The sequence below is a fragment of the Strix aluco genome, chromosome 9 (assembly GCF_031877795.1).
Source record: "Strix aluco isolate bStrAlu1 chromosome 9, bStrAlu1.hap1, whole genome shotgun sequence".
Classification (NCBI taxonomy): domain Eukaryota; kingdom Metazoa; phylum Chordata; class Aves; order Strigiformes; family Strigidae; genus Strix; species Strix aluco.
In genome coordinates this window covers 17,258,752-17,272,697 of record NC_133939.1, presented here as the reverse complement: position 1 = coordinate 17,272,697, position 13,946 = coordinate 17,258,752, and the positions used below count along the sequence as shown (strand labels likewise).

At 59.0% G+C, this 13,946-nt stretch overlaps 1 protein-coding gene across 1 annotated transcript; it reads right to left on the bottom strand.

Annotated features, from left to right (window-relative positions):
• Positions 1 to 587: 587 nt before the first annotated feature.
• Positions 588 to 13,897, bottom strand: LRRC15 (leucine rich repeat containing 15). The gene is made up of 2 exons (XM_074833927.1): positions 5,610 to 13,897; positions 588 to 3,909 (listed from the first exon to the last, which is right to left on the bottom strand). The coding sequence occupies exon 2, from the start codon at positions 3,902 to 3,904 to the stop codon at positions 2,171 to 2,173; it is 1,734 nt and encodes a 577-aa protein (XP_074690028.1). The 5' UTR covers positions 3,905 to 3,909; positions 5,610 to 13,897; the 3' UTR covers positions 588 to 2,170.
• Between the last annotated feature and the right edge of the window lie 49 nt (positions 13,898 to 13,946).

Sequence of the window (13,946 nt, the reverse complement as noted above, 5' to 3'; positions counted from 1 at the left end):
CCCTGGGAGCTTGCAGCCTTCCTGGGGGAGCAGCATATACCACCTTAAGGGCTGCCTTGCCTGTGTTGGAATGGGCTGGGGTGCTGACAGCCAGGGGTGGGAGAAGGGAAACTTAAGTGCACTCAGCCAGACTGATGGAGCAGACTGTGATGCACAGAGAAACTCAGTTGGCACAAGCCAGAGGCAGGCAGCTCTGAAGGGAGCCAAGAGAGCTCCCAACCACCCCGGGGTGGTGCTGGGTTAACCCTGGAGGCCCTGCCCCAGGGAGTGGATTGTGCAAGAGGCAGTCTGTGTCTCCATCGAGGAGCTTGCTGAGGACTCAGCTCACTCTACAAAAGCCATCCCACTGCTGTTGGATGGCTGAGCCTTCCTTGCTCCTTCACCCCAGGTTGGAGCCCAGCGACCAGCACAGGCTCTGTGACCACAGCCCACTAACCCTCTCCCAGCCCCACCAGCCTGTATGGGCTTTTCCTCAACACAAATAAAATCTCTCCAGAGTGGAAATCAATTGCAGCTCCTGTCCCTGCTGGGTCGTTCCCTGGCTGCTCACCACTGAGGAAAGAATAAACAGCTCTTGGCACTGGGGGTGGACAACTGCATTTTAATGGAGAGGTCACAGAGCAGCACCCAACAGCCCCACGGCGCAGTTCCATGTCTCCCACCACTGTGCAGGTCTCAGCCCAGAGAAGCATCCCATCATGTGCATGAGCGTAGGGCTGCTTGTGCCAGCACTGGCTCCTGGGGTGCTGTGAGCAGCCAGCACTATGGGGTGCACATCAGGTGTGACCCTCATCCAGTGGCAGTGATCCCCAGGCAGCCTGGCACCACCGTACCGCATGCAGAGGTGAGCTGGACCCCTCCGTGGCCGTGCCACAGCTGGAGGAGGCAGGGTGGCCACTGGATGCAGGGGCTGCAGGGGCGTGCCACGGCACCCACCTGCAAATTGCAGAGCAGCTGGTGCTTGCTGACCCCTCCACTGTGTGCTGCCAGCATCCCCACTGCCTGAGGACTGTGAGCAGGCAGCAGGACTGGGCATGTACAGAGGACACTGGAGGGAGGAAGAGGAAGAGGAAGAAGCTTTGCCAGGTGGAGCAGGCTGCTCACTAGCTGGTGAAGCATGCACGAGGGTATTGAGGCAACGAGGACCAGGGATGGGTTGCAGCAGGAGCAGCCCTTGGGCACAAGCACAGGAACCTCTCCCAGCCCTGGCAGACACTTCACACCCATCATCCCATCCCTATAATTCCCCCACAGTGGGGGCTGGTACAAGCCCCCCAGCCACCCGCGGGGTTGGGGCAGGGCACTGCAGGCACAGCCACAGGAGGGTTAGCACCAACATGCAGCAAGGGCTCAGGGGGCTGCCGCTGCACCCAGACACCAGCACGCTGCCCTGCGGCTGTCCTGGCAGGAGATGCACGAGGGCGTGGGGAGCAGGAGGCTGCTTGGAGCAGAGGAAGATGCTGGCTGTGCTCTGGCCTGCCCTGCCTGAAGGCAGGGAGGGCAGCTTGGACGCGGCCAAGTCACTCAGGGTGTGCCACCCTAGCAGCCCTGGCAGCCCAGTCCCGCAGGGATCCCTGCCCCGACGCAGGAGAGCTACAAAGCAGCACAAGGACCTATAGCTCTGCTGGGGGCGAAGGCGCTCGCTCAGCTCCTGGCCCTGCGTGACAGCTAGTGCCTGCCTGTCCAGGCAGGGCCAGAGGCTGAAGGCATGGCGGTGGCAAGGGGAAGATGGGAAAGAGGGGCTGGACAGCAGGCAGTGCGAGGGCAGGCAGCCCTGGAGAGGACAATGCAAGGTGAAGGATGGGGAAGTCCTGTGGTTTGGAGTAAGCACCATCATGGCCAGGCTGTGGCTCCCTCCTTGAAGGGTCCTGCCCAGCACCCTGCACCCCAGCTACTGGCCCCTGGGCAGGGAATGAGCACAGAGGCTGCACTGGAGGCAGGAGGGGCTGGGGACAGAGGGTAGACATGGGAGGTCACCCGGAGGGGATGCCCTGCTGCAGAGCAGGGACAGGACAAAGCAGAGCAGGACAGGGGGACTCGCAGCACCTGGGGTGGTGCTGGCCCATCCCAGTCAGCAAGGGCAGCTGATGAAGAGCCACTGTCATACCCCTTGGCCCCATAGGGAGGGGATGCCCCACCAGCACTGCTCCCCCCAGGGTCTGCAGGGTGCTCAGGCTTCATTGGGTGCCTTCATCCTCATGAGCACAACATGGCTCTTCTTCCTACAGCCATAGACCACCAGCGCCACCAGAGCAGCGAGCAGAGCCACACAGACCAGCACGATGACCGCCACCACCACCCCGCTCTGCATGCGCGTCAGCCCCCACCGCCCCCTCTCCTCTTCCTCCTCCTCCTTCACCTCCTCCTCCTCCCGTGGGGAGACCGGCAACCCCATGGGGGGCTCCGTCCAGGCACCCTCCGGCAAAGCCACCTCAGAGGGGTGAGCGGGGAGCAGGGTGCTGGGATGGGGGGAGGCAGTGGGGAGCCGGGGGTCAAGGAGCTGGTCCCGCGGCAGCCCAGTGATGGGGGTGCCCCGCAGGGCAGGGGGCTGGGCACAGAGTGGGGGAGTGTCGCCCACCTTGTGGGGGTTGTCCTCCAGCCAGCCCCGCAAGGGCAGGATACCCTCGTCACAGCGCCAGGAATTGTTGTGCAGCTTCACCTCTCGCAGGGTGGCCAGGGGGGAGAAGATGCCGGCGGGCAGGTACTCCAGGGCATTGGAGTGCAGCTGCAGGTGCTGCAGCCCTGGAGTGGACCCGAAGAGGCCCCGTGGCAGCGCCTGAAGCTGGTTGTGGTGCAGGGAGATGTTCTGCAGCTTCGGCAGCCCCTCCAGTGCCCGGGCGTCCAGGCGGCGCAGGGCGTTGGAGTGCAGGGACAGCTCCAGCAGCTCCCCCAAGCCCCGGAAAGCCCCTGGTGCCACTGAGCGCAGCCGGTTCTTGCTGAGGACCAGGAGCTGCAGCTGGGTGAGGTTGCTGAAAACAGCGGTGGGAAGGGTGGAAAGCTCATTCTCATAGAGCCACAGCTCCCGCAGGTCGGGCATGGGCCCGAAGGCGCCGGGGGAGATGTCCCGCAGGCGGTTGACATGCAGGGTGATCTTGGCAAGGGCTTGCAGGGGCAAGAAGACACCGCTCGGCAGGGCGGTGAGGAGGTTGTTGGACAGGTAGAGCTTCTGCAGGTTCCCGTTGTGCACGAAGAGCTCCGGGGACAGTATCTCCAGCTGGTTCTGGTGCAGCCCCAGCTCCTGCAGCTCCGGCAGCCCATCGAAGGCGCCTGCTGGGATCTGCCGAAGCCGGTTCTCATAGAGCCGCAGCACCTGCAGCCGCGCCAGCCGCTCGAAGGCCCTGGGCGGCAGGCGCTCGATGTTGTTCCTGGCCAGGTTGAGCTTGGTGAGGCTGGTAAGCTGGTTGAACACCCCCTCCTTCAGCTCCTGCAGGTTGTTTCCGTGCAGCTGCAGCTCCTTCAGGTTGCTCAGGTGGGCGAAGTGGGAAGGCTCAACCTGGAGGATCTGGTTGCTGGAGAGGAGTAGAGACTCCAGCTTGCCCAGGGGCTCAAAGACCTGCACAGGGAGCTCCTGCAGCTTGTTGCTGGCCAGACTGAGGTAGCGCAGGTCGGGCAGGTGCTGGAAGGCCCCAGGGCTGATGCGCGACAGGTTGTTCTTCTCAATGCGCAGCCCGATCAGGAGGGAGGCGTTGCCAAAGGACACGTCACCCAGCTCGGTGATGCGCGTGTTGATGATCTGGAGGGTCATGGCATTTGCAGGGATGGGGCTGGGGACCGTGGTGATGCCGGTGCCGGAGCACTCTACCTGGGCTGTGCGAACACACTGGCACTGCTCCGGGCACTGGCCACTGGCCAGCTGGATGCCCACCAGCAGCAGCAGCCACCACTGCCAGCCTCCCTGCTCCATTGGGCCTGCAGCAAAAACAAAGGAGGGCAGCTCAGTCCCTGCGATTTCCCATCTCCCAGGGCCACTGCCAGGGATGGGTGATGCTTTTGCCCAGGAAAAGGCCACTGAGGCCGTGGCCATCCTGCCCTCAGCATGGCAGTGAGGCAGAGGAGGATGGGTGAGGAAGGCTAGGAGCAGGCAGGGCTGGGCATAGCCCAGGCAGGAGTACAGAGTGGGACAGGGCCGGGGCCACGGCGCCTGGCTGCCATACCACAGCTATTAGTGGCATCCCTGGCGTCCCCCTTGCTTGGCTCCTCCAGCAGCCAGGAGCGCGGTTTCCTGTTTTGCAGCAAGCGTGGCGATCTGCTACCAGTGGCACTGGCCTCCTGGCACCAGCAGGCAGCCGAGACCTTCAGCAGAGCCAGTCTGCAGCACCCGCAGCCGAGAGGGTGCTTGTGGGGGCAGGAAGAAAGGTGCTGCCCCCAGCACCCCAGAGCACCCTCCTGGCTCTGCCTGGCAGCAAGCAGCTCTGAGCTCCTGTGGCAGAGCCAAGAGCAGTGCAGGCACCCGCTGCCCAGGCATGCTTTCACTCCAACCCTGCAGGAGCTTGGGACAATGGGACCCTCTGCCAGCTCCCCAGCCCAGGCTGGGTACAGGGGTGGCCCTGCCTGCAGCCCATGCCCAACAGAAGGTCTCAGCCCTGACTGATTTGGGCTGTGAGAGCAGGGTGCCCAGTGTGGGCACCTGTATGCAGGCTGGTCCCAGGAGTAGTGCCCAGGGAACCCTGGACCCTTGGGGGACCAAGGGCTTTACAGTGGGGTCCTCCATCACCCCACAAGCATGGTCACCGTGGACACCCTCTCCTCCCTCCTCTGGCCTGGGAGCTTCCTCCCTCCCTAGATTAAAGCAGCAGCCTTGTGCCAAGCTGGCATGGAGCAGCCCCCCGCTAACAGCTTTGAGTAGCACAAGGGAGGGAGAAAACCCACAGCTCCCCTGGCCCTAAGCACGGCTCAGCCAGACAAGTTCAGCAGCACAGGGGTGTGGGCACGGTGCCCCGGCTGGCACAGCACCCTGGGGTGCTGGGACACAGCCCCTGCCCCCCGCCCCGGGCTCCCTCCAGGGAACATGCTCACACGCTGGCTCTCCGGCGGGGAGGGAGGAACCATCCACAAGCCAGCACAGTTTATGTTTCCCATATGGAAACAATTTGCATCCAAGAACAGCTTCGTTTATAGCGAGCCATTTATAAACTTCCCCAAACACTCTGCACATCAAAAGCCCAGCTCATGTCACTCCCTGGTAAGGCAGCTCAGAGAGCATCCACGCTGGAGCGCCCTTCAGGAAAGACAGCTGAAAACAATTTATCTCCTCTTTTCTTCTAGGGACAAAAAGCTTACAGACCAAGGGGCTGAATATTCCCTACTGCTCAGCCACGCAACATCCCACTGCTCCTAACCTCAGCCCCCCTAAATGTTACTTTGCCCCCCTTAATTTTCTCTATTGGTTATTATTTCAGATACGTTGCCTATGTAACTATTTCAGCTCCCACAGTGCCTGAGTGGTCTCACCTTTTTGGACAACCCTTGCAAGACAAACATCTCCATCAAATCAAAAGATGCTGAACGTGCAGATCCCACCACCACGCCACCACCACCCCTCAGAGCTGCCCAGGGAGTTCCCTGGGCCCGGGGCCGCTCACAGGGCTGGTAGAGGAGAAGAGACTCACCCGAGTGTCCTGCAGCCACGAGCGCCGAGCAAGCACAGCTCTGTGCTGGCAAGAGAGCCGAGTGTGGTTCATGCTTCCCCTCCCAGTATATAACCCGTCCAAATCAATGAATCAGCACAGGGGCAGCGTCGGGGTTAGGGAAAGCGCTGGAGCAGAGCTGCTTCCAACTCCTATTTCCTCGGCAAACACAGCAATAGTCTCAAGGATGAAGTTTTGGGTTTCCCTCTCCTGAACCCCAGTGCTCTTGTTTGAAGACAAGCAGACGGCCCCGTGAACATGCTGCTCGTGTCAGCCAGCACCCAGATGGCAGCTCAGCCCCCCTGGCTCCTGGTGGGACACGACTGGGTGACCAGGCCCATGGGGGCAGGAGAGGCAAAGCCAGGTCCCTGGGCACAGTTCTGCCCTTCACTGGCACACGTTCACACCCAGGCTGCTCCACAGCATCGCCTCGGCACATGCACAGCACTTGCCTCCCTGGCTACAGCTTCTGCAAGCACCAGGACCTCCGGCCGTGCCCCAGCCCAGGGCCAGCAGCGCAGGCAGCCCCCCAGCACGCTGACCCTGCCCAGGGCCACAGCTCTGGTTCACTGCCCCCAGCCACAGATGCAAATGAGCCAGGAACCCACAAGCTCTGCCCCACAGGCACCTCACCCAGCCCAGGCCAGGAGTGGGCACCAAGCAGCAGTCAGAGGCATGACTAGTGTCAGCCGGAGGCCAGGCTGTTTCAGAGAGCCCTCAGCAAGCCAGAGTGCCTCCCACCAGCACTGCCGTGCCTGCCAGTGCTGAGAAACCCCCTCATCTCTGGTTGCAGGCAGCCTTGCAGCCCCAAAACAGCACACACTGCCATCTCCCAGGGGCTGCCGTGGCTGTGCCGCAGCCCGTACACTGCTCTTCATCCTCAGCGGCCCCGATACACAGGTGATGGAGCCCAGCACCCAGCAGTGTCTGGGTAGCAGGGTACAAGCCCGTCTCACCCACTTGTTCAGGGGACCTGCTACCACCCTTCCCGTACCCCCTCCAGCCCACGTGGGTGCACGGGGTTTCCCCTGGTCCCCACCGCCCAGCCCAGGTCCCCCCCGACCTTTCCTGGGCAGCCCCAGTCCAGCAGCTGCCGGGAACGGATATTCAGGAGGAAGCAGCTGAGGCGAGCCAGCATGCATGGCCCCTTTGGGCTTCCCGGAGCTGGAGCAACCCTCTGTTAACCACGGGGCAGCTGGTATTTTCCTGACCATGTCTAATTCCATCTCAGCCCACCCATGTTTCCGCCAGCCGCAGCAGCCCCTGCTCAGGTCCCAGCCAGCACTAACGAGCTGCTCAAGATGGGAACAACACGGGACTGCTGCCGGAGAGGCGGGAGGAAGGCTGCTCCATCCCCACACTGCAGTGTGTCCTGCCGTGCCATGAGGGATGGGAGAGCACAGGAAAGTGCTGGGGACAGGGACCCTGTTCAAAGAGGGGACCAGACATCAAACTGCAGGGATGGAGAAGGGAGCTTCCAGCCAGACTCAGAGGAAGGCGACAGGGATCGTGGGAAGAGGGTAGGGAGTGGGACCTCAGCCGGACGCAACCACTGCCGGTATGTCAGATTGTATGGGGGGCCTGGCTGCTGTGGGACATGTTGGATGGCCACAAACCCCTCCCCAGCCAGGGACCGAGCAATGAGGCTGGGGCTACCCCCAGCCACGCTCCCTGCCTGCGCTTGGGACAAAGCTCAGGCATTTGGGCATGGAGAAGGGGCATTTTGAAACTACCACCCACAAGTGCTTTAGCTCACGCTCTATTGACACAGCAGATTTTCCCAGTGCTGTGGTTCCCAAAATAACCTCCCCGCTTCCTTGACAGCAGTGCAGCTGGAGGTCAGGCAGTGGGCTTGGATGCTGCCCACTGCCTGCAGCCCTTGCAGGAAAGCAGGGCTCTCATGGCCTTATCTCACTCTTATCGCCAGCTCTGTCTGCCCGACACTGACGCCAGCACCAGCACTGCTGGGCTCCTGCCTGCTCTGACTCATCCCAGAAGCACACAGCTTTTCAGCAAGGCAACACAGAAATTAAACCCCAGCACTTCCGAAAAACCACCACCAGAAGCCCAGTCCACAGAGGAATGTCAGACTCAGCTGCTTCCAAGCAGTGGTGCCCCAGGGGGGGACAGGGATGAAGTGGTTGGTACCCTCAAACACCCTGCCTCCAGGAAGGGGGGGTGGTCAGGTTATGGCCCTTACAGCCATGCAGAGTGCCCAAAGTTTCAGAGGAGCTCAGATAACAGCCCTGTCAAAAACCCAGCTGCCTCTGCCCAGGCCTAGGGAACTTGGCTCCTGCTCCTGGCTTGGAAGAATGAATCTGTTTTCAAGACATCCCTAAAAATAAAGTAAGGCTGAGTAACAACTCAAGCCTGTGCACCGCACCCGCAGCAGAGAGGGAGCCACTCCCGGAGGTGAGCGCACAGGAGCTTGCCCCAGGCTACGCACAAGGGAGAGAAGCAGAGGGTGTGAGAGCTTGAGACAGCAGCAGGGACACGCTCTGCACATCTGGAGGGGAGAAGCAGTTCCCCAAGACAGCATGTGGTGTGAGTGAGGGTGAGGTAAGCGTTTTGCAGAGGGAGGATGCTCTGCATAACTGGGAGCTCACATGGTGCTGGATGGTGTGGAGCAAGCCTCGCACCACAGGAAAGCCCCAGGGTCCAGCAGTGCTCTGGGAACCTTCCCCACCTCCAGCCGCACCGGCCAGAGAAAGGCTGAACCTTTCAGACCAAGCTTGGGATGGCACAGAGTCACTGCCGTGTCCCTACACCTCTAAGGGGATGATGGAGCCCAAGGGTGGGCATCTGCCAGACCCTGTGTCCCCATGAGATAGGGCTGGCAGTGAAACCTGTGGTCACGGCTGGGCTGGGTGGCAGCTCCTTCTCCCAGAGCCCCCAGACCTCCTCCTCTGCACAAGCACAGTTTTCTGATCCCTCACCAAAAGCAGTGGCTGAATGTCACAGTGCAGGGAAAAGCCAAAGCGCATGGTGCTGCCCCGCAGCCCAGCCACTGTGACAGCCACAGCCCAGGCTGGAGGTGCCCTTGCACCCGAGAGCCCCCAGCACTTTCTGCAGGCATTTCTCCACCTGCTGCTGAGCCCACAGGAGGGCTGGATGTCCTGGGGCAAGTGGTCTCAGCTAGCACTACCACTTGCATTTTGACATAACCCTGCCTGGGGCTTCTGGAGGTGGGCAGGGCCAGAAGCAGGTAACCCTTGGCCACACTCTCTGAGCCACTTGCATTTAACACAGTCTGGGTTCTCAGTGCCACCACAGCTCCTGTCTGTTCTGTGACCTCTTGCACAAGCCCCGATGCTCCCCCATGCCAAGCTCAGCCCCAAAACACCACCAGCCAGGAAGGATCCAGGAGCCCCAGAAGAGCAGTGTCACCTATTTTTGGGGAGGTCTGCCTCGCTCCCGGACAGCGGGACAGTGCTGGGTCTGTCAGCACTGGCACACCTCCAGCGCATCCTCACGGCCGGGGTGGCGGACCCAGCAAAGCCAAGCGGCTCTGAATCACCAAGGGACTTGAGACTGCTTGGAAAAATTCATGTAATCGCTAAAATTAGCACTTTGTGGGCTTGGCTGGGAGAGCGCATTGCTCATCTGCCAAACAGCTGAGCACACTCACCCACACCGTGCTGCTGCACAGCCCAGCAGCCCCAGTTCCCCCCCAGCTCTCGCCTCAGCCCCTGCTCCCCTCACACCTCCAGCTCTAGCTGAAATAGCCTCCCTGGGAGGGATGGGACATTCCCAGACCCCACTGCTGCCCCCAGCACAGGGCTGGGACCCCCTCAGTTATTTTGCACTGCTGCAAAGCGCTCACCACGCTATGAGAAACCCCCACGGTGGCCCCCAGTGCTCACAGAGACCGGCTGTCCCAGGGCATTGGGCCAAACTCTGCTGAAGCGGAGGAGGAGGGTGGAGGGTTGGGCTAGGGGCCAGAGGAAGGGGTCCCCTCAGTGCTTTAGCACGGACACCTCCAGGCCTGAGCCCTGCAGCAGGACACACAGGCTCGAGCCAGAGATGAGGGGTGAAAGAAGGTGCATTCGTCCCTCAGGCACCAGTGCTGGGGCCCCCTATTCATTAGAGAGGCACCAGCAGCCCCTTCCCCACCACACACCCACTCTAACCCTTGAGGAGCCCAACGAGAGAGCTCCTCCATTGGGCCACTCATCCAGCTCCCGGGGCATTTTCAGCTCCCTGCTTGAGGAATGCAGGGCCAGAGCTGCCTTGCTGCTCGTAGCTACAGGATGCCTCCTCTGCATCTGCCCCAATGGATAGGGACATGTCCTGCCTTCCCTGGGAAAGTGCATGTGCAGGGTGGGAATTTTGGGAAGAAGCAGAAGCCCTGGTCTCTCCAGAATGGGGTGCAAGGGTGACCATCAGACTAACCTCCATCCAAGCACCAGCACAAGACCCATCACAACCCCCTTGGAGCTTGAGAAAAATGGCATTTAGAATCTCCAGCACAAGTGGGACTCGCCCAGGCAGCAGAACCGTCTTCTTCAGGCTCGGTCCTGGCCCATCCCCGAGCGATAGCAGAAGCACACAGGGCTTGGCGCAGGCTCAGGGCAGCGCTAGGCTGGAAGGAATGCGGGGCTTGCAGCCAAATCCGCCTGGAGAGATAATCCAAAGCGGAAAGAGCTTGTCCGATGGGCGCTGAGAGGTCGGGGGGAAAGGATCAGCTGGAGCAGGAGGCAAGGGCAGGGGACTGTCTCTGCTCATGCATCATGAGGTGTTTGCTGGATCAGCTTCACACTGTTCTCCATCTCTGTAAAGCCATCCCTGGCACCAGAGTGTGCCCCAGGGTCCCCTTCCCAACACCCCAAGGGGGAAGGGGCCCCATCTCTCCCCAGGACCCAGGGGAAGCCGGCGGAGGAGAACACAGCAGGCAGGGGAGCCGCTGCCAGCTGTCACTGGCTCCCTGCCCTGGGCTTTTTTCATCTAGAGAGACACAAAAGGCACAGCTGGAAGCCTGGCATGTGGGGGAGAAACACAATAGTCCTACAGCAGCAATTGCACAAGAGCAGCCCCCGACACTGCAGTGAAGTGGGACTCATGCCCCATGGCCCAAGCAAAAGGCCTTATCAACCCATAAACAGCCAGGTGGGAAGGGGATGTGAGGCCAGACTTTGGCTACGAAAATGGAGGCACAACACCTCCAGAGCTTGCCCATCTGGATGAAGCAGTGGCAAAGCAGGAGCTTCAGGCCTCCTAATCACTGTGAGAGTCTGTAAACACTTGCAACCCCAGCCTTGTCCCACTGGTACGTGCCTTTGGCTGCATCTCCTCCCAGCTATTCTGTCATCCCTAGGAAATGCCGTGCTCTGATATCGTGGCTGCTGAATCAGCATCCCCAGGCGAGATGTGCTGGTTGGAGGCCTGGAGGAGACACGGCCAATGCTCCATAACGTCAGGCAGGGGCTCCCAGAGCTGCTGCCTTGCAGCCAGCCATTGCACGCACTCCTGAACCACAGAGCACTGCTGGGTGCCTTCTCCGAGCGCATCTGCTATCACCCAGCTTCTCTTTGCCATCAGGAGAGGGAAGATCTAAGGTGCAGGCTCTGATCTCACTGCTGTGCACTGGAGGGCTGAGCTGCAGTTAGTAGGCACTTACCTGAGCTCACCCCCCTCTGCGAGCAGCAACAAGGGCCCTCCAGCAGCTACTGGCCTCACCTGGCAGAGCTGAAACAGAAAGGACGGAGACGCCAGGGACGCAAGCACAGGACATAGGTGTGTGTGGCTTGGAAGGGTCCTGCAGCAGTTGGGAAACAGGCAGAGAGCTGCCAGTACTTAGGGCAGCAGTTAATTCCCTCTTCACCAGCCGGCTCTTCGGGGACTCTCTGCACTTAAGTCCTGACAAGCAAAGGAGAATGGTGCCTGCCGTGACATCAGGCTGGAAACACACTGTGTACTCCCATGGGCCGGCATGGGGGATTAGAGCTCCTACTGTTCCAGGATTTCTGAAAGCAGAGAGAGCAGGAGCAACTGCCACAGAAACAAGCGTTTGAGGGAACCGAGTTACGGAAGACCCTTGGCTAGGCTGCGTTTGTGATGTACCCCAAGCACTCCCAATGACGATGTGTCCCCCGAGGCAGCTCCTGGACTCGGAGGACTGGTTAACATGCAGGGCTGTTAACCCATGACTCTGCATCCCATATAGGAGCCAAGAGTGTGAAGTTGATCCCCTCAGACACTGAGTGCAGATGTGCTTTGCATCCACCCTTTCCCCAGGAGCAGGGACCCCCCAGACCAGGGACTAGACACCTCCAACCTTTTCCAGCCCACTGTACCCCCATGCCCAGCCTGGTGCCGAAGGCTGGGCAGTAGATCATGGAGGTGTGGGATGCAGGGACCAGGAAGAAGCTTGCCAATACACTGGTGATGGCAAGCCATCGGTGTCTGGAGACGGCAGCAAGCAGTGCTGCCCAGAGAGAGGGTCTGAGGTGCAGCTGCACTTTTCTGGAAGAGCCCTTCCTGCTGCCTCCCCACCTGCCATAGTCACCATTCACCTGACCTCCAGGCAAAACGGAGATGGGATATAAACAAGCATATCCTTGGATTTCCCAGGCCAGGGAGTTTTGCAGGAAGGGCTGAGCTCTGCTGGGCAACAAGCAATGAATCAGAGGCGGCTCAAAACAGGACAGCTCAGAGGAAGAGTTAGTAAAACACCCCAGGCTCTTATTGCTCCAGCCTTTTGTTGTCTGCTGACTTCACTTCCCCGTCTGGCTCAAGAGTGGGGAAAGCCCGATGACAGCATGTAAAGACGAATCATCCTCCTCTTAGCACTTGACTGTACACAGCCATGTGCCAAAGCCCCCACGTGCCAGAGCTCAGCAACTGTGGAATGGGAGCCAAAGGAGCTGAGTGGAGACCCAGTTGGCCCCACTGCAGGGCTGGGGTGGCCAAAGGAGGGTGCGGAAAAATGGCAGCTGCTGCTAACCCACTGCTCTTCCAGAGGTCAGACATCAGGGTGTTGTATGCCCATATGGCAACCAAACTGTTGCTTTTTCTTAGAAATCAGACAGTGTGCACCCGAGTGCCCACAGCCATGGGTGCGCTGCTTCAGTGCCTCGCCAAGGCAAACAATAACCAGCATCGTTTGTAGAACAATTTCCTTGTTAGTCCAGATTATACTTATCTCCTGCCTGCTGCAAGCAGATGCTTGCGTGGCATCAGTATGACAGCGCTGGAGCTGGCACAACACTAACTGGTCATTACAGTTGTCCAACCAAGAACCTAAATTTGTAACAACTATCTTCTTTTAAGCACTAGCATGCAACCACCCAGAACCACCACCAAGAAAGCTTTGTGTTGGTTTTGTGCTTATAATATATAGCAATAAATATTCTAGAGCTTCTGTTTATGAATTCAGTCCCAGTTTGCTCTGCATCAGCTGTAGCAACTCATATTTCTCCTTCTTTAGGAGCCAGGCTTGCTAAATTTTGTTAAACCTCACCAGCAAGACAATGGTTATTTAACACCATAGAAGCACATAGTCCCTTTTCACAGCCTAGAAGAAGAATTCAAGTCCAGCAGCAGAGCACCCTGAAACAAAGCAGCCTCTAGTTTATTTTCATCGCCTGGAGTAACACACAGCAGGGATCAAGCAACAAACCTGCAGCAAATGCAAGCTCTCTTCACCTCAGGCTTACAATGTGCCATTTCAAGGCCATCCAGGAAAGACCTCAATAGTCAGAAAGTCAGTAAGGCTACAAAAGGACTCCTAGAGTATAGGGCCTCCTGCCCAAGGAGCCAGGAAACCACATCCAGAGGCTTTTGAGCACAACGTTAGAGCTTTTGAGAACAAGCTAAGTCACATAATTAAGAAAAAAGCTAACAATAAAATCCAAAAGCACATGCAGTCCGACAGCTACCAGTCTACCTACAAACTAAAATATTCACATAATTGAAAATATTAATAAACATTTCAGCATGAAGACCAAAACTCACACTATTGCCTTGTAGTTGCCTTTGTATATCAACACTTGAAAGGGCTGGAAGTCAGGGCGTAATACTGTGTAATAAGAAAAGGTAAAAAATATAGAGACTGAATATGCTACTGCATAGTGCAATCTGATGGAGGTGTGTCTGTTCCCCAGCCAACTTCAAAAAATGTGGTGACGCTTCAGGGCCCTCAGTTCAGACAGGCTCCCTGACACTTTGCTGCACACCCATGTTTTGCCAGCCAAGCCCAGGAGAGAGCATCCCTTTTCTCTCCCAGCTCAGTCAAGACCAGCTCTCAAACCAGCTACGCTCCTGGGAAACCAAGCCTCAGTCCCAGGCATCTGCCCGGGTACTCTGCTTTCAACAACTCAA

Coding starts and splice junctions, on each gene's coding strand:
- LRRC15 (XM_074833927.1), bottom strand. CDS start 3,904: ATGGAGCAGGGAGGCTGGCAGTGGTGGCTGCTGCTGCTGGTGGGCATC.